The sequence below is a fragment of the Pleuronectes platessa genome, chromosome 11 (assembly GCF_947347685.1).
Source record: "Pleuronectes platessa chromosome 11, fPlePla1.1, whole genome shotgun sequence".
In the NCBI taxonomy this organism is placed as follows: Eukaryota; Metazoa; Chordata; class Actinopteri; order Pleuronectiformes; family Pleuronectidae; genus Pleuronectes; species Pleuronectes platessa.
In genome coordinates this window covers 11,865,111-11,885,845 of record NC_070636.1, presented here as the reverse complement: position 1 = coordinate 11,885,845, position 20,735 = coordinate 11,865,111, and the positions used below count along the sequence as shown (strand labels likewise).

Below are 20,735 nucleotides of genomic sequence, written 5' to 3'. Positions count from 1 at the left end.
CAAACGGCACATTTCAGTTCGACACATGGCATCACAGATACAGATTAGTTTGACAAACGGATTGAACTCCTGAACACAATTTTAACAAATTCATTAAAAGTTGTATAGATTCTTACACTTTAGTCTCGTAGTCCTTCCAGGCTTTGTCAAAAGGCTTTTTTAGATCCTGTGAAAGAAAAACACAAAAAAAAGACATATTTTAAACAATAGTAAGAAATATAGTGCTGAACTGATAGTTAATTAATCAATTCTTTAACATGAGATAATCACTACCATAATTATACGACAGAAACCATTAAAATACCTACCATTATGTCAAGTATTGTTATTGATCTAATAGCATAAATAAAAATAACCCTTAGTTGCAGCTGACATTAACCCAAAGAAATTCACCAAGTTAATAGGAAACAACTAATGCAACACCTGTTTCAAAGCCAGAAAAGGAATTTCAAAGGTCGAACCCACACGTTCACAAAGATGACACCATCATGACCACTACAGGCGGATAATTTACTTTCTTACTAACTAATGAACATAGTTACTGCAAGTGTGTGTGTGTGTGTGTGTGTGTGTGTGTGTGTGTGTGTGTGTGTGTGTGTGTGTGTGTGTGTGTGTGTGTGTGTGTTCATTTGCAGGTGTATGTTTCATCACAGTGTGAATCAGTACGCTGAATCACCCTCCTCCCAGTCGGCCCACAGCTGTCTGAGCAGGGACCTGGGTGAGGTCACATGGATGGTTTTTCTGGAAAGGCAGGAGCGTGGTGCGATTTCTGGCAACGCTGATTCCTCATTGTCACGGGTGTGATCTGAATAGCTGCTCGAGCAAAATGCTTGATTAAACCTCATCTCTACCGCAGCGGCGCTGATTTAGGAGCGATTAGGACAAACAAAAGCAGACGTTACCGGGTGCAGCTGCCTGTGTCACTCCGTACAACAAGAAACACAATTCAGCAACAGGAATTGTTGACTAATAACAGAGAGCAGATGCCAAGCTCAATTGCTTGCACCTCAAACAGTAATCAAGAGAACCATGATGCATTTAACTCCACTTTGTTATTAAATCCCCAAAACTACAGCGACCACCTGCTGAAACATGGCGTCAGAATGAGAGTCTGAACGCTAACAGCTAAGCACAAAGTGGTTAAGCAGAATTCATGTCAAGCGTACTGCACATTTCTGTGTGGTATATGTAAAACACACACACACACAAACACACACGCATCACTGTTCTGCAGTAATGTGACCGTTAAGAGCTGCAGAGAGGACTGTGATCCCACTGTTGACCTCCGCTTCAAGAGCGGAGGAGTGGCTGGCTCAACCTGTCAGCTCACAGGATCACGGTCTGGTTCGCCGGGCCACGTCAAGGAGCACTCAGCCATTCACTCAACCGGCTCAAGGGGAGAAACCAACAGAGGAAACTGAGCGTAAACATAAACATAAACAAAAAATAGAGTGAAAAAACTGACCATTCAAAAGAGAATAAAGGCAGAGGGAAGGAGGAAGCGGCAAAATAACGAGCTGCAGGTCAAAAATGTAGCCAGAGAAAAATAAGAGAGGTTGAATGGAAGGAAATGTCAGCGCCGGAGAGAGGAGAAAGATGGTAACAATGGCTAAAAATACCAGATGCAGGCATCGCTGGGCAGGGAAGGGCAGAGCAGAATGGGTCAAAGCACGGGGGCAGAGCACTCCCTGAGAGAGACGAGAGCTCTTAGCACCCTGTCTGAAGGACGGAGGAGGAATGAGGAGGAATGAGGAGGAATGTCATGCCCTTGACAACGACCTGGATACACAAACTTATCACCTCTTACTTCTTACCACACATGTCCAGGAAAGGCAGCTCCTGTTCCACATAACTCTCACCTTCTCCCACTGCGGGACCAAATGTGCTACCTGGGCCGCAGCAATGAGGGAGTTCGGTTTGGATCAGAAGTACTCTAGTGGTATCCAGTCATGTCAATAGTGTAACTAGTATCAGGAGGTTTTGAGATATCCCTCCTTTCCCACTAGGGGTGTAACGGTACCGACAATTCGCGATTTGGCATGTACATCAGTTTTGAGGTCACGGTTCCGTATGTTTTCAGTAAAGCGCAAACAAAAAATACAGAAACTTAAAAAATGTTTGTATTGGGGTAAAAATTGGGGTGAAGATAAGTTGTCTTATGTCTGTAAAGCTAAATGGCTGAACTTACACTTGAATCCATTATTACTGCTGTTAGTTAAAACCTAGTTCAATAATCACAGATGCTGATGTTTTAGGTGATAGCAGAGTATGGAGTATTCAACTAAAGGAGGACCAACGTTCAACGGTGATCTGCTCTTATCAACAATCTCAAAAAGCGTGCACGCATGAGAGGTTCACGGGAGTTCGCGGTCCACTGAACCACAAAGAGGCAGGACACAGCTGGACTAACATCAGTCCAGAAGCATTAAACACAGCCCCCCCCTCCTCCCACCAACACAGTAGATTCTACTACAACCATCCAGACTCGGTGACTGAATGGTGATAAGCTGATATGACTCATGGTGGGTTAGAAACACAGACTGGTCAATAAGCAGCGGATGAGGAGGTCCGCTGCAGGCATGACATCATGCCTCCGTCCACTCTGAAAGTCCGCTGTTAGCAGAACGTCCCCTTGGACTCAGCACTTTCCATTTTCCACTGACTGCGAGTGAGTGTGTGTGTATGTGTGGTTATCTTCAGCAATAATACAGCTGGTTCTTCCAGGGACCCCACCCCTGCCTTGTTTAGTATTTCCCTCTCAGAATAAAAGGTTATTTCCCTTTCACTTAACCTGCTGTTATGTCTGCTTCACTTCATCAACACTGCACCAAGCATGTTTTGGTTTATTTTACACATGAACTCCCAAACCGTGCTCTGTGGTGAAATGAGCGTGGAGGTAGATGAGGTGGGAAATGGTGGGTTTTTAAGCTGAGTGACAGCGATGAGAGGTTGCCGGGTAGAAGCCCTCTAATCACACAGCCATTAGGGGCCGCCTCCCTCGAGGGTAACTTCATCGCACTCATTGCCAATGACAGCACTGACTGAATATTAACAAGTTTTCAGGGAACAACGGCCACTAGAAAGCCATTAAGTCCTGAGGTAAATCAAATGAAAGGACTGGTGACTATTGTAGCTGCCACACAGATGAAGTAATTGCGGAGCTTTTTTCCTAAGATACCAGACTACTCCAATTACCACACTCTCCTGAAAGTATATTCCAACCTCGGGCTCCCTGCTGCAACCTTCTATTGAGAAAAATCTGCCTTAATTTTCCATTTGTTTTCAAAATACTTCATGCATGTACAAGGATCAACATGTGTACATGGATCTGACGTGTAAACATTATTTGTAAACAGAATGTTCAATCTTCCTCAACGGCATATTGGCTTTAAGTATCTGGCTTTTCAGCACGTTTCATGTGGAATTTCAAACACACATAAATACTCCTATATAGTACGAGTAATTATTTAGAGTTTTTAAAATTGAATATTCTTGTTCATGTTGCTTGAATTTTGAAAACTTAAAATTCACTGACTGTTTTTATCCCATCATGCTTGATCTGATTTTAAGGGGACTGTTGTTGTTTTTTTAATTAGTTTTAAATTGCATTTCCCAGATAATTTCTGGACTCATGGACATGACATTCTAGTTCCATACGTTGGAGTGGGTGGTGTTTGGAAAACTCATTAATCAACACTTTATATTACATATCATCATACATATAAACATTCATTTGAGAACCAATACTGGGACTCATTACTCTCCATAGGCTTCTGTGATCTTTTTAATGCATCTCTCTTATGACATCTATACGATACTTCCTCATAGTCTGCGCCCTCCTCTCCCTGCAGTCTAAACAGCCCTGTCACACAGGTCTGGACTTCTTCCTGCTTCCCCCTCCTTTACCAGGTACTTCCCCTGGGAGAAGACAGGAGTGAAGGAGCAGGATAATAATAGAGGAGGAGGAGAAAGATGAAGGGCAGGGGAGGGCCGAGGGAAAGGCCTTGGGCTGTGGAGGTGAGCAACAGGTTGGGTAGCTGCTAACTAAGACAGGAAAACCTATAACGTCTGTTTCTCTACTTCCGTCTGCTTTTCACTTCTCCTCATACTGTGAGTCTGAGGTTGATGGACGTTACAACGGTGGTGACATTTATGAGTGTGCAAATTCTGTGTGCTAGTCCTGAGGTACAAAATAGCCAGGAGCTCATTAGCCCCATGTCAGTGGGGTAATGAGAATTATTCAAGGGCTAATGAGCAATAAGTGGGTAAGTATTATAGATGTGACCGGCTGCAGAGTGAAGGGCGATTGGCACAGGCTGAAGGAAACACGGGAAAAGGAAAGTGGAGTCAAGAGAAAAGACAAGAAGACAAAGACAGGAAATCGTGGAAGAGAGAAAAGGCAGACAGGGGCCGAAAGAAAACACTGCACTTGAGAGATGAAGAAAAGAGCAGCAGAAGAGCGAGGACAACCGAGCAGCAGCAGTTCAGAGGTCGTGACACTGCCAAGTGGCCCAGGGTCATGGGGACAAATAACCGCTCTATGGCAACCGGCCTCATTACAGAGCCGGCTTAATCGCATCATACCTCAGTGAGAACCGCAGCCAATCATGTGCCTCGAGAGTGAAAGGTCACAGAGGGCCACAGACAGTAATGAGTCTGATTGTATTATACAGAGCCACAGAGACTGTTGATGAGTGTCTGTCTGGGTTCAGTCCAGTTGGTCGACACCCATGATCGCCTGACTGACTAGCCAGTGTGGTGCATCAGTATAAACTATAGGTTTGTGTCTCAGACATAATGTGAGAATGAGAATCAAGGAACTAAAGTTAACACAAATGTCTGGTCTGATTTGTGATCGTTTGTACTTATTAGTCAAATCTAATATATTCCACACAATTTGAAATAGGCGTTATAGAGTTCCTGACTATGGCTTCAAAGAAAAGTATAAAAAGTAAATCAAAAATAAGTGAAACCATTGTATATCAAATAGTCGGTACCAGATGAGGAGCCATTATCGGTTCAAATGGTTGCACTTATTCTTGTTGTTCAACCTGATGCTGAAGGACACTTGACAAGTCCAATCCTTTCACTGCTTTAAATTAAGTTAAACGATTTAAAAGTTCATGGTAAAATTTAAACATACAACATGTTGAGCGATCACAGCCTCCAATCGAGCACAACACCCACCGTGTTGAGTCTTAACGTTCAGCATCATATGAACAATCAAACATCTTATTAACACTCAAACCATCATTGGGCTGAACAGAGATGGATTTTGGCAACTATTTCATCAGATGTCGCTCTATCTCCTCAACACAGCTCTCACTTGTATGCAGCCTCAGCTTGATCAAAGCAGCTCAGTATTAACCTCCAACAAGATCAAAGTGCACCTAGTGTAGCTATGATTGTCAAGTAGTTGCATCAAAAACCCTCTGAACAAGCAGAACGACATTGAGGTACTGCTGCTCTCTGCTTTTTAACGTTTTCTGTGGTTCAAGGTTTAACAGCTTTAAGGTCTGTTTTTTTTCTATCTTATTTGTTTTACTTCACTCACAAAGTAAGACATTATAGGTTATTTATAAGGAAAAAATGACAATATTGCATCAACAATTATTCGATATTATTTCCAATTACAATCCAATTACATAAATGTAGTACTTATAAGATAAGTCTCACAACATGTAACATATGTGACATGTTTGTCCAAAGCCGTATTGAGATATCCCCTAATTACACACATTAGCATATGGTACATTTTAAGGTCACTGATGATTCAGGCACTTGACTTGACTCAGTTCAACAAAATCTTAAAAGCACTTCCTGTTCAGTCGCAGAGTAAAACGAGAGCATGCTGTTTGGTTATCTTACCCCTTTGACTCCCTTCAGCTCTCCTTTCAGCAGGCTGTCCAGAGGAAAGCTGATGATGTTGTTCATGTTTTGGAACTGGAGGAGAGTGAAGACGGAGGCAGAGAAGAGTTGAGAGGTTAAAGTAGAGGACTTGTGTGTTGTCTGTGTGAGTGCTTGTCTTTGGTGCACTTTTATTGTCGCTAAATGTTGGGCGATAAGAGGCTGAATGAAATAAATGAGCTACATAAAATGAAATGACGTCAGTACCCATTACCAAAGAAACGGGGCAGAAAAGTTAATGATGCTTTGCTAAGTCTCTCTCTTACACCTTGAATGTTCGCAACAACAACAGTTGCATCTTTTTAACAACTAAGAAATTGAATTCTCACACCATTAAGGACAAGTAAATGAGCAGATCCATTATGAGACTCTGTGGAGGGTACTGCTGAGCTCTGCCTCTGTGTGTAAGGCTGCTTTTGTTATAGCTTTAAAAGATTACATCCAGAGGTTTAGGGCTATTTGTTTAAGCACCGCAGCACTTATGACACACCTGCACATGCGAGGTGGTCGCTTGTTTCGAAGACTGCATAACCACCCTTCTTAGTGTAACAAGTGTACAAACATTAATGAACTTAACACAAAACAGACGGTTCAACAGTGCTGATAATATTATGCCACAGTCAGTATAAGACGATACTACACAGGTTATGTTTGTAATAAATGTAGGTGAATAAACAACAGCAGTTTGTGTTTTGACTGATTTAGTTCACTCCTTAGTGTCTTTCTCATTAAAAAAATGTTTTTATCATAAAGCTTTTATTAACTTTGAAATGTCAGTTTTCATTCTTTTTTACAGGTAAGTATATTTTAGATCTAACTAGAAAAGGGCTACATATATAAAACATAGGATTATTTTGTGTTAGTCCTGTCGAGCAAATCACGCGGCAAAATCCACTCTGGGGCAGAGCTGCAGTGATGGCGGGAGTCCAGCTCATCTAAAGGCTGCACAATGAAAACGTAGCAAAGCAAAACCCTCATTTCCAGCAGGAATTGTGGATGCAGCACAAACTGTCCATGTTTAATAGGCTGACTTTATAATGTGTCTCTGAAATTGGTTATAAATAAAGAAACGGCCAGAGGAGTGAATGATGAATTATTTGCTGACTTGTATTGTAATTGGATTACGCAAACTGCTTTTTTCAGTTGGAGAAATATAAGTGGTGGTGCATTGTATGATTATATCTTCACATCCAGGTCCATGGAAGCTCATGTTCTCTTAAAATAAGGTGTGGAGATGGACTCATTGTGAGTCCAAGGGGCAACGACGGACCTCACAAGATGGTGTCAAATTTTGTAATAAAGCTTTGGCCTCCACACACAAACTGGCAAACAGGTTGAATTAGATCCAGCAGTATTTGGTGTTTAAGCTACCCTGGCTGTGTCAATGGAAACCTGGAGCTACATCCTGAGGGCTTTACTCAGTGTGTTTGTTAGAGAACACACACAGCGACTCAGGGGGATTGAGACAATTAGCGACAGGATGGAAATCTTTCTCCCCTCCGGAGGATTTCATCCCTCCCTATGCTATTGACCATAACGACCTATGCTTGCACACACAAAGTACACTCACCAGGTTTTTGAAAAGCGCAGTGAGCTCCTTCGTGAAGACAGAGAACTTGAGGAAGGCTGAACCGAGATCAGGATCGTCTCTGTACACACAGTTTTCTCCAAACTTCTCCAGGGCCTGCGCGTATTGCTCCTCATTCTCCACATGGGCTGGAAAAAACACCAAAAAAAAAACACACACACACACACACACACTAGGGTGAGCTTTGACAGGTGGAACCAAGGTCTTTCACTCTATGATCGTTACAAGTCAAAAATCAATCGCTGTGTATTAATAATAAATGGAAACCTTTCAAGCGAACAAATATGGACTTTTTAGGCTGATCCATTCTTCAATCACTATTCAAGGTTTTCCCCTGTCCAGTGCTCTGTGGGGGTCGTAAGCCCTGTGTACTAGAGCTGCACAATCTATAGTAAAAACGTGATCTTGATTCATGCCTCTATGCAATTTCATTTCAAAAGGAAAACTGTTTTCATTAGGAACATCAGTTGCATCACAACAAGTGCTGCTACTTCCCCAATAAATTACCACATGATACAGAGCAGCAGAAACTGGCAGGAAGGAGAATGAACCTAATGGGTGAGACAAAGATGTAAACGTGGCTTCAATCAGAGAGGAGGAGCGAGCCACAGAGGTCTGCTCAATTAATTCATTCAATTAAGTCTCCAGACAAGACCAGGTGAGGTTAGTTCATTTATATGCCAACATTCAGACAAAGCCATTTGAAGTGCTTTACAGAGGCAGGTTTATAAAACTGCTGAAAATCCTTCCATTTTCTCAGTCATCACCCCTTATCATAGTCTCTGCACCAGTTGGAAACCCGTAAACTAACCGTGACCAAAGTCTCCCAGCGCGTCTTAAGTCGGACTAATCTACTACGAGGTTAGGCCCAGATGATTCTACTTAATACAATTCACGCCTGACTAGACGGCTGATAGCAGCTAATGCTATTGGGACGGTGATGGAGCGAGGGCTGGAGCACAGGGGATGGTTGCTATGACGACGCTCACCGAGAGACGTGACAGGAACGGAAGAAGAGAGGTGATATGGGGGGGGGGGGGGGTCAAAATGTGAGGATACACTGAAAGACTCCTGCAGCTATATCATGAGTCAGCTGTTCGGAAACAAGCACACGCTAACACACACACACACACACACACACACACACACACACACACACACACACACACACACACACACACACACACACACACACACACACACACACACACACACACACACACACACACACACACACACACACACACACACACACACACACACACACACACACACACACGTAGATTAAAAAGCAGCCAGACACAGATTGTCAGATGTGGCAGGTTTACAAATGAAGCCGGATCATGTCTCAGCAGCAGAGATATCCATCATGTTATTAAAAGGGGAAAGCTGTGGGCCTCTGAGTCACTACCTGCAGACCTCCTCCCATCAGACAAATCTAATTTAAGTCTCCAAACATCAACTGAAGCAATAAGTGAGCTGGATGATAAGGCTCCAATGAAACTCTGTGCACAAAGAGCCTTTGGTATCATGTGCCTAAGACTGCCGATTTCCCCCCCCCTCATCACAACTAGAACTAAGAGACACCAAGTCATTTTATTCTATTAAATTACATATTATAGTAGTAAAGAAAATACAGAGTTCCCAGAACCAGCAAGCTGCATATTTTGTCTGACCAAATACTAAAATCTTCAGGTATATTAAACCAGACTCACATTTGATCAGATCTTTCTTTGCTGAATACTTTAAAATTAGCTTAAATAATTGTCTGTTAACAAATATTTTTTAAGCAATAAAAACCCCTACCCTAAAGAAATGAAATAAGTTGTCAATACATTTTCCAAAAAATTATTTCGAATCTCTTTTGAGTTTCTTTTTCTTGCTTTTCTCTTCTCAACTCGGACTCTGGTCCAATGTGACCGGCATATTTCACTCGTTTGTGGCTCAAAGCAGTGAGATGTGACATATGAGGGATCGACTTCAATCATCGTCAAGTGTCAGACACCGACCCTCACCACACACCCACAGTCCACTGTTTACACATCAGCTCCCACTGTTTGGCTGTGGCTCGGAGCCAACAGGGCGGCGGCCTGCTGTTGTTTTTGAAGTGGCACAAAAGAGTCCTCAGCTCTGCTTTTCAAGATAAACAGAACAACCACCCCCCCTGGGCTGTTCAGTGAGTACATGCTAGTTGCTGTAACAGGACCTAAACACATCACACATGCAGCTTATAGTACGGGGCAGCTTTGCACCTTAAACGATTTATATGATGCGCTGTGGTAGTTTATGAGAGTCGAGATAAAGGGAAAGGAAACAGGAAACGTTGAGGTCCTATATCACATCATATATAGATAATTCTGTGCAAAACCAAACCTCATTGCATAGCTCTGTTTTTACACTTTTCGTTCATCAACAACCCCGGATCCCTTTAAACGGAGGCATGTACAAAGCTTAACCTCATAACTGCTACACCAGCAGAGTCCGACTGGATTCTTAGCTCGGTTTTAAAAGTAAGATGATCATCGGAGGTGAAACCTACATATGACTTAACTACCAACTTAAAAAGCAGAAAGTCCTGCTGTTTAACTGCTGTCACAGATTTCAGAAGTTAATGCTTGATTGTCATGAAATGTTCCCCAGATCTGCTGGCTTCAAGGACATGACCGTGGCAAAGAAAGAGAGAACGATTATTTTTGCTTGACTTCTGGAAACAATGACCTTGTCTTTACTGGAGGACAGAGACCTAACACAAACACACTTATTAACTCACAACTACGCAAATTGCTAATACCCAGTTGTGCACAACATTCTTTGTCGCATCGCCTACCGTGTCTCTCTCACACACACACCCTTGTAGAGGCGTCTGTTGGGGATTATCTAACATCCCAAAGGCCTGTTTTGCAACTTCTTCCATCTGACACACACACACACACACACACACACACGCAGAGTTTAATCACCAGGTAGCAGACTGGCCTCTGCTTCCTCTCTCCGTCTCTCCCACACTCATTCCCTCGCACACGGCTCCATCAGTCCTGGTCAGCCGACGCTCCGACACTCACTAAAACAATGTGCAGCCGACCTCAGATCTATTTCATATCTCTCTGAACACTCTGTGAAAACAACTCTGGACTCCGTGTCCACTTGGTAATATGGCCACCGGCCGACAGAGAGAAGGGAGGGTTAGTTTGAGATTGACACCTAGGTCATATCTGTTAATGTGAAAAATAAGTCAGTTAAATTAGAAAAGCATAACGACAGGAAACGACAGGAAACAGTTAACCTGGCTAAACCCTCCTTTGATCCAAATCAAAGAAAGCAGATATAACATTGATTAGAGATTTAGAAGGGGTAGTCAGTTATTATAAAATATTTGTTTATAAATCGTAATCCAGTACAAGTTTGAAATAATCGTGATATCGATTTTTAAGGCATATCGCTCAGCCCTAATGCTAAGCTTAGCTTACAGTCTTCAGGTAGTAGTACATGAGTGGTGTCAAACTTTATATTTAACCTTTTGAAGGTAAGCAAATAAGCACATTTTTTTTAAATAATGTCTAAAATTACTAATTAAATACAAATATATGTGGTTCTCTGTTTCATTTCATTAGACTTTTTCTGTGTTCTTCCTCCTTTACTTCCCCTCAGGGTTTCTCCCTCCGACATCCATCCAGTGTAATTACATTAGCCCTTGTGGGATTCTCATTTTCTTGGTTATCAAGAGAGAAATTCTTGAGGAATGTGCAGCAGCAAAATTGAAGGACATTCCAGAAACCATCAGATTCAGTTTTTTCGTTAAAAAGCAAGTGGTGAGTGCAGCATTATTCAGACACTCCATCCAGCTATCCTGCCGACCGATAGGTGCGATAGCATGAACACGGTGTTCACTCTTCTGCCTTGGGTCATTATCTGTTCAGCAGCTTTGGCAGGTCTGTCCTGGTGGCTGTGCTTGATCAGCTCCAGCTTCTTCAGGGGTTTGAGATGCTGCTGCTGGTTTATTCATCAAAATCCTTCTCGCTGACAAACCTGACAGGCTCCTGCAGCAACTCAGGGCTCTCTCGCTCGTCTATAAGCTTCACCTGGATCACCCTTTCTCTGTTTTCCTTCTCTCTGGGTTAAGCCATAGACTGTATACAAAGCAGCACAGATTGTAATTGCTCAGCCTCTCAGGTTCACACTAACATGGCACTATTGTTTAGTTTTCCTCACCAAACCTCCAGCTTCACTATCGCCGATTCTATCCTCCTCCTTCTCCGCTTCTTCCTCATCATTTCCTTCTTTCCAAAAATATCCCTGCAGGTTCATGAGAATGACAGCCAGTGACACTAAAAGATAATTCTCTGTGTATTGATGCAGTCAGCGTCGAGGATCCCTGTGTGTACCTCATTATTCAGGCTTTATCCCAGCATCCTCTCTGGAGAACATTAAGAATACTCTGTGCGTTCACACTCTTTCTCACATGGCAAAGATTCTTGGCTTTTAAATAATGCAGCACGATTGTTAACATGCATGTCAGTATTTTCAGTCGATGTTGTCAGTTCATTTTCGTAGTGCAACTTCGCTGTATTCCAATTTCTTAACAGCATCTTTCACATTTTTACGAACCACTTCAAGTGCCATACATTTTATACCTAGTTTGCTTGTGGATTGACATGAAATTTCAAAACTGCATCAAACTCTGATATCCTATAAAGAAATTTAATACAAATGGAGGATGTCTGAAATGATTTGAAAATATCTGAAAAACAGCCACACCGTTACTTATTTCCACATTTGACAACCTAGTTTCAGGTTACTTGATAAATACAAGTCTAATATGCACTCTCCTTGTAGCCCTGTATTGGTCTCCACCAGTTCCTGTGGGGAATACCTGGCTCTTTAGCTGCTAAATACTACAATTGCCAACTTTGTCTGTGTACCATTTGGTGCAGTGAGGTGCAATTCGGAAGACAACTGCCTGATGTGATGGTGACCACAACACTATGAGAGCACTGAGAGTGAAGGAACAGTAGAGTTCAGGTCACCAAGCCAAAACTAGCTAATAATTCTCCATTAGTAAGATCAGCTACTATAACATTACACTGTTATTTGATCAATTATGAATACAATAACATTGATTCATGCACCCTTAACTACAAAATATCTAAGATAAATGGTGTAAAATACAGACTCTTCTCTATACAGGACACTCGTTATTATTTTTCATTTGTATTTAAGTCTGTATCTTGCTCTAAGGAAGCGAAGTCATCCAGGTTAAATACAAAATAGATGAGACTTGGCAGCGTTTCCATAATAACTGTTGTTAACAAAAAGTGACCCAGGTTACAGTGAGTTTCTCTTGGTAGACCTGTAAATAACAGCTTTGTGGTTTTTCCACAGACTAAACACTGTTTGTACTGTAAACACTGACAGAAATCTGGACAGGTCTCATGTTTCAAGGCAAAAGGGCTGTTTTTCTTCCTCCTGGGGTTTCCAGCAGCAGATTATCTTGTTCATTATGAAACCAAAACTCAGCTACCTCTCATTCCTAAGCATTTGCGTCCTGCTGCACTAAACACACACATTCAAATGAAGGCAATGTATCGACAATGGTGGTATTCATTTTGACAGCTGAACAGTGTGAGAAAACCAAACAGGTTAATCTTCTACAGAAACCAAACTGAGTCGATACCCAAACAATATCATACTAAGAGTCCGGCCAGTAGGAGCCTACGCGTATAGGACATATGTGTAAATGTATGTTCTGTAGTGAGGTGAAGTGAGAACACAAGTGTGTGTCCATGCCTCAGCACCCACACACAAACACAGTGGGTGCCCCTCCCCAGCTGTTCCTCTGGGGGTCTGGATCAGGCAGCTGTCCCTCTAGCCTGAACAGAGCCCACTCTGTTCTGAAAAAGACATGCTCAGCACATTGTTCAGAGGTCTCTCTCCCTCTCTCACTCTCTCTCTCTCTCAGCGGGATACTGTCAGGCAGGCCAAACAAAAGACACTGGAAACTCCCAACACTGGCACAGCCAGCCACAATGAGCATGGTAATAACACACAGTCAGACAGAAGCAAAAAAACTCACTCCCTTCCCCTCCCTTAGAGACGGCGAAACAAAGGCTCTGCAGATGTAATTAATAATTATTTACATGTTTAATCTATTGTGCAATATTCGTGTATTAAACTAATAATGCTTGGATTCATGTAAAGAGAAAAACCTTCAGAGACACCACAGCTCATGGGATTTCAAATTGCTTGCTTTATGTACAAAAAAATCATCTTCATTGTTTTTAAAAGCGTAGGAAAACTATATTTTCAAAAGGAACAAATAAAACATAAAATGGGCCAACAGCTTGAATTGAAATGGGACTGAGCTTCAAATGTCTCTTCAGGCTTCTTGCTAAAGTGGGAATGTAAAGACAGGAGGACTCACCCAGACCAGACGTGTAGATGGCTTTCACAGATTTCTTCATCTTGTACAGAACACTGCGGTCCACATCCAGAGCCTGGCCAGACAAACAGAGGGAGACAGGGAGATGAGGAATGGGATAAAATCATTCAAGCACCAGATGGTCCAATAACTGTCGATCAAATGCGAATATATTTTATAGATGGTGATGAGTTAAGAAGTGTACCATTGTTGCCTGTACATCTGCAGTGCAGAAAAAATTATAGAAACTGCTTCATAGTGCAAAATATTATCAATGGGCATACTCCAGAATATTTCAAAGACATCAAAGGTTCATATTCAGCATAAAGGACCACAGCCAGTGTGTGTTCAAAGGAAGAACCTCAATGAAGCTATAAGTTGTTACTTACATTATAATTATATTTACTATTTGTTGTATTTAGGTTCAATTATTATTTGTTTAGTTTGAATATTCCATTGTTAAAGTTTGTTGTTTCAAGTTTGTGTTGACGTAGTAATGCTTATTTATTTTTGTTTCTTGTTGTACTTGTCTAATATTCTTTCTGACTCAAGACTCAAAGAGCTCAAACCTCAATGCTGAGCTTCATATAGAAGTGCACTAAACCCCAGACACTCAAATCTATTCATATGACAGCCCTGCAGCCACATCTCAGTATCTGTAAACTGTCCATAAACTGTCAGCAAGAGATTGATTGAACGGTTTTTGGTTCGGTTTTGTAATGATTGTGTTGTAACTAAAATATATGATATTGTGTGTTGTTTCTGTTATTTTGTCCACACTCATTATACGTGTCTGCATGTAGAAGATGTAGTTTGTGTGTTGTCTCTATGCAATCTTTCCACTCGGGCTGCATCTAATGCATTATTCAAGACAAAGCTAAGAATAGACCAGAGCTCCCATGTCATTCATTATGTTAGTATCTGTGTATGTCTAAACGTGTGTGTGTGGGGGGGGGGGGGGGGGGGGGGGGGAGACACACACACACACACACACACACACACACACACACACACACACACACACACACACACACACACACACACACACACACACACACACTAATCTCAGACCCACACAGGAACCAAGACAAACACCAGAAAGTCCAGCACAGACAATGCACCACTATATCAGCGTTGAGCAAGGGAGTCTCTGGAGATCAGGGGGATTTTGGGGAAATTTGCTTTTAGGGACTTTATTATGAAGGTCCACCCAACCGGGTTAAAGTCAGACGCCACTCCCCCCCACCCCTGCTCCCCATCTGAGTGACACATATCAAATCTCCCAGACCCTCTGAAAACAAAAACACACAATGGCTCCCATTCAGCTGCTATACACACACCAACAATGTACACTAGAACCAGACCAATGGCAATTGCTGATATAAGGTAAAGAAAATAATACAAATGTAGATATATGGCCGAGAAAACACAAATACAACCAAATACAGAGAACTTGGATCAAGAACTAAATTAACATCTTTTCTGCATCATTTATGGTGTTAAAATTCCGCTGCATATCAGCAAACACACACACACACATAATCTCTTTCCAGCACAAGTTATGATGACAAAACTTATTAAATCCATAAATCTTTTAATATCGAGGCTTTAAGCGATTTTCTATTGAAAAGTGGTGGAACTGCTCACCACTTATTTCCCCCAGCGTAATATTTCTCTCACATGCACGCACACAAACACACACACACACACACACACACAAAGGTAGAAGTGACTTTGAAGGATAAGTGACAGATAAATGAAGTGTAACTGGCTTTAGATAGACAGTTCTCGGAGGAAATGACAAAAACTGTCACATTGAGCTCTTTGCCTATCAGCAGTGGCTCTCAGGGGCGACACACGACTTGTAAAAGATAGCTTGTTGAGGCATACAGTTACACTGACTGAACAGACCCCGGTGAAGAGGATACGACCATCTAAATGATGAGGAACGAAGGATCTGATCAAACTAAAACCACATTCATCAAGATTTAACCTCTGTTTTAATGGATGATTCATGCATGTTTCTCCACCAGCCACTGTCTAATGTATACTCGAACAGACCTGAATTAAGCAGTGAGTGTAACACAGAAGCTACTTGTTCCTCTGTGTTGAATTAATACTTTCAGTGCTGTAGTTCTCGTTCCCTCGGCTCCTGTTAAATGACTCATCTGCTAATGTCCCATTAGTCGTGTCTGGCTCAGACACGACACGACTGTAGCCCAGGCTCCACACAGCTATGCACATGCATGCATACCCTTATACAGGTAAAAACAAAAGGTAAAGATAAAAATCCACCCACAGAAAGACTTTGAAAAAGGGTAACTGGAGACGACCACCGTTTTCTTCGCAAAACTGATATCCCCTTTGGTTTGTACATTAAATCTAATATCGTAGTACTGAGGGCAAAAGCAATAAAAGCATTTCTGCTGGTATCTGAGCTGGTGAGCTCTACAGGAGACATGCATTAATTTCCTGTTCATCAGTCTCTATGCAGCAGCCTATGATCATAGTGTAGCTGGGCCAACGCAAGAAAAGATTAATGTAATAAGGAATAAATGTGCCGGTAATTTTCTCGATTAATCCCATAATCTGTTTTCTAAACAATGTCAGGAAACAGTGAAGCCAGTCTTAATTTGCACAGCTCGAGGTAGTAGTGGCTTCAAAAATTCCTCGAAGCAAAAAAAAGCTTTATAGATATTTTTAGGAAGTTTTATCTGAATGATTAGTCCATTATCAAAATATTAATACCTCAGCAAACATCCATATGTAAACATGTAAAATACACTCAAAACAATGAATAAGTTCAGACACGTTGTGACATTTTAAGTTTGATATAATTCAGTGTATTTATAAGAAAATAACTTGCATGCTAAACTCTCTCTAAACTACACCAGTCGTCTGTGTGTGTGTGTATATTTAAAACAAGCCCATAAAAAGCTGTTGATTGTCGTTTATTAATTGATGATCTGATGGTGTGCGAATGCGTTCCGGCAGAGACAATGTGAGGTCAAACACGGGTGAGCTACTGAAGTTAAAATTGCAAAGAATCAATTATTCAGCTATAACGTGAAGAGCCTTCCGGTTGGTTGTTGTCTGAGCTTAATTGTCTTCTTGTAGTTAAAGGAAGTATTACTGCTGAGTTGAATACCTTTATCACTATCTGCACACGGTGACAACAAAAGGAGACAAGCAAAAAAAAGCAGCACTCTGAATGGCTCTGTGGCAGTAGCATGAATGTTTCTGTGATGGATAACTATCCTAACAGATAAGAGATTTATGGCAATCTGTTCATTTATGTAGCATATGTTGCATCATCACAGTCAGATGGCAGCTACTGCCAGTCTTCTCCTAAACAGCTTTATTTTATAAGGGGTTATAGTACTTATATTACAGCTAATTATAATTAAATATGCTTGGTTTAAACCGATCAAATGATCGAAATAAGCTTTGTGAACCAAAATGACACATATCAATGTTGAGGAAATTGTATTGAACAGATTTTCATATAATTTTTAACTTTTATTTTTCCTTTTTATTTAAGACTATTCTTACTCAAGTATATTTGTATTGACTTTTAATCATCTTTGTATCATTCACATTTTCGAAATAGTTTCTCCATGATATTTGCAGTTATAATCTGTATTTCTCATGGGTATGTGTAATTACTATCTTTAAATTATGTTTTACTTGTTCAAATATTTTCTCTTTTGTTTGCTTTATAACTTTATTAAAAACATATGTGCCTGTCACACATTCTACTTTATGTTGTGGCTTTTATAGACCAGTCAATAATGGATTGTTGAGGCTGCTATGATACTGGTATTTAGAAGTAAAATGCAATAATTGTACCCATGAACAAGCATTTCTAATAATCTCCCTTTTCATTTTTTATAACAATTTCAACTAAGAAATACAGTGAAAAGACTATTTTTGAAATTTGAACTTGTCACTACCAACGTATCTTTGGCCCTGTACTTCAGTTTGTTATGATTCATCAGTGGAAGCCTACAGACAAATCTGCAACCAACTAATGTGGCTTCAAGCACCACACGCACATTGACTTGGACATCACAGCTCCAACCAACCCAAAGTCCCTCTTTCACACACACACACACACAATCAGGCAGTATCACGCTCCAGCAGACCCTTTCAATCTAAAGAGAGTGGTCTGCACGGGAACAGGGGGGAAGACAAGAGAGAGGGGGACAGCCAGGCGGGGTAATAAACCAGCTGAACACAACAAATGCATAACCCTAAATCACTCACACACTCTCTCACTGACACACTGGACTCTTAAATCACTTTCACACATTTCCACTGCTCTCCAGGCTTGAGCAGAGTGACTCTACACTGAGCACTGGGCCACCTTTTGTGAGAGCCCTCTTGTTTGCAGCACAGGCCGCTCTAAAATTAGACACATTTAACCCAAAAAGAAGTTTTCACAGCGAGAGGGGAATTCCACTGCTGTGTAGCGCAGGATCAGAGCTAAATCCCCTCACAATAGGCCTGGCCCCTGAGCCTGGAGCTGCTTCACAAGCACACTTCATAAGACATTATTGCGAGGTCAGCACTTTTCTTCACCTAATAGCGGCTCGCGGTACAGTGGCTCTTTTCTCTCTCTCCTGCTGACCTCAGTGGACTGAGCGAGAGGAGGAGAAAAACCACAAACTGAATTGAATTAGTCCTCTTAATGTAAGACATCGTCATCATCATCATCATCATCATTGTGATTACAAGCGGGCACCATCTGCCGCAGCCCGTCTACAGAGGCTGTCCCAACACTGCTGGGTCAGGGAGGTCGTTGCCACGGAGATCTGTTCATTTATGTTACTGAATTGTAGAGTAACTTGTGTCAGGTTACCAATCTCTGAAAGTGCAGGTAGATAATATCTAATGTGTGTACGGAGATGGAGAGAGAGGGAAAGAAGATACTGTGAGTTTAACTAATGTTGAGGAAGTTCAGAGGACAGGATGAATTAACGTTCAGAGACAAGCAGGTGACGATGTCTTCAAACAGTTTGGTATTTCTGAATGAAAATATGGAACTAATTTGAGAGGGTGAATAAAATGTGAACCAAGGAAAGCAATAATGAAAAGTAAAAGGAGTTGATCCTGCAGATTTCCCTCCCTTAGTGTTCACAACCACTTCCTGTTACCACAACTAACTTTGGGAAGGAAAACCCAGTGTAAAACAGGAAACCAACTCCTGAATGAGCGAGTATTTTTGACTGCTGTCATGGCAAAAAAAGCTAAGCTGAGTGAGCACAACATTCAACTCCAAGCAGCCACACCAGGTCCAATCCGTCCATCGTGCTTGGGTCGGCATTTGACAGATTGTTCATAACCAAAACAAGGAGGGGAAATTTGCAAAGGAGGTAAACCACTGAAGTCGCTTCATACGGCCACAACCGAAGAAGAATGCAGAGTTAATCTTGAATACCAAATAAGGTAGGGATATAAACTTTCAGAGAAGAAAAGAAAAGTGGAGTATATTGGGATTGTGATACCCTGGCAAAACAATACATTCACTGACCATGTAGTAGTACCTCTCCATCGCCTGTTAAAATGCAGGTGGGATGAATTAGATAACCATGTGACTTAGGCTAATAAACTGCAAAATACAATGATTAATGGCTTAGAAAAGCCCTGACAAAATGCTAATGCAATGATATAATGATGAGCCGACATACAGTTCCCCTCCAGTCAAAAGGTGATGGTATTACCAGAAGCATTTACAACAAGGCTAATGTATAAAGCGGACATGCAGGGCAGACATGATCATTTCTGCAACACTGTAAAACATGGAAGAGATTCAAGTCATGCTGCTGTTGATCGTGAATCACTGCCTCGAATATTAGGAAATTCAGTCAATGTCGGAAAAGAGACAAGCTTTAGTAGCAAAGGCCTTCAAAAGGCCTGAAATGCAAGAACAACATGATTGGCTGAAGCTGAAAACCTCAAAGTTCCTACTGTTGCAAATCCCAACACTACAAAGGTTCCTATTTCTGGGGGGAAGTTCCCACAGAGCACTTTTCTTAAAAGTTACAAATTGAAAGGATAGAGAAAGGACAAAAAGAACAATAAAACAATACATAATATAAAATACCATCATATTTAAATTCAAGGTATTAAAGATATTCAGTTTAGCAGAAAGAAGATCACACCACCAATCTTTTGTTCTTTGTCCTTCACAAGCCACAATCACAAATTCAAATCTTTTTCATTCCTAATTGACAATGGGTCGTTTTAGGCAACTCGTAAGTCTAGTGTCTAAGCTAGTGTTAAGACAAAAAGAGCTCACTCCACACAGTGGGACAGGGAGGGGAGCAAGACGCCCCCGGGCTACAACAGAAATGAGTTCAGCTAACGAGCCTGTTTAATCTCAGCGCTCTCAAACATCATCCTCCTCTGTCTGAAGAAGAAAGACATTCCTGGATGATTGCATGCTGCACTGACTGACAGACGCGACAGAGACCCAGCCCCATTGTTCCTGCTGACCAGCTATCTGCTGATGACAGCATGTCTGCTTAGCAAGATGCTTTCCCGCTTTCCGCAGAGGCCCCTTCGCCATACAACACACACACACGTTCAATTTTAACAATCCAAGAAATCCCCCATGTCTGCAGTATTACTGTTGTCATCACCACACACTTCTTTAAATCTCTCTCATACACACACACACACACACACACACACACACACACACACACACACACACACACACACACACTCCGGTGTTTTTTTAAAATCCTCCCTGACCCTTTAATCCATCCCTCTGCGACAGTCATGTGAGGAAACAATCTGCCACATACGATGCAAATCAGA

The 20,735-nt window shown here is 41.6% G+C and overlaps 1 protein-coding gene across 1 annotated transcript in view; it reads right to left on the bottom strand.

Moving 5' to 3' along the window:
* Window positions 1–20,735, bottom strand: part of asap2a (ArfGAP with SH3 domain, ankyrin repeat and PH domain 2a) — a 52,133-nt gene that overhangs the window by 19,072 nt on the left and 12,326 nt on the right. The window contains exons 2-5 of the mRNA XM_053435041.1: window positions 13,914–13,986; window positions 7,478–7,623; window positions 5,869–5,943; window positions 117–166 (exon numbers count right to left, since the gene is read on the bottom strand). Coding sequence (XP_053291016.1) covers window positions 117–166; window positions 5,869–5,943; window positions 7,478–7,623; window positions 13,914–13,986 — 344 coding nt within the window. The remainder of the gene's footprint in view (window positions 1–116; window positions 167–5,868; window positions 5,944–7,477; window positions 7,624–13,913; window positions 13,987–20,735) is intronic.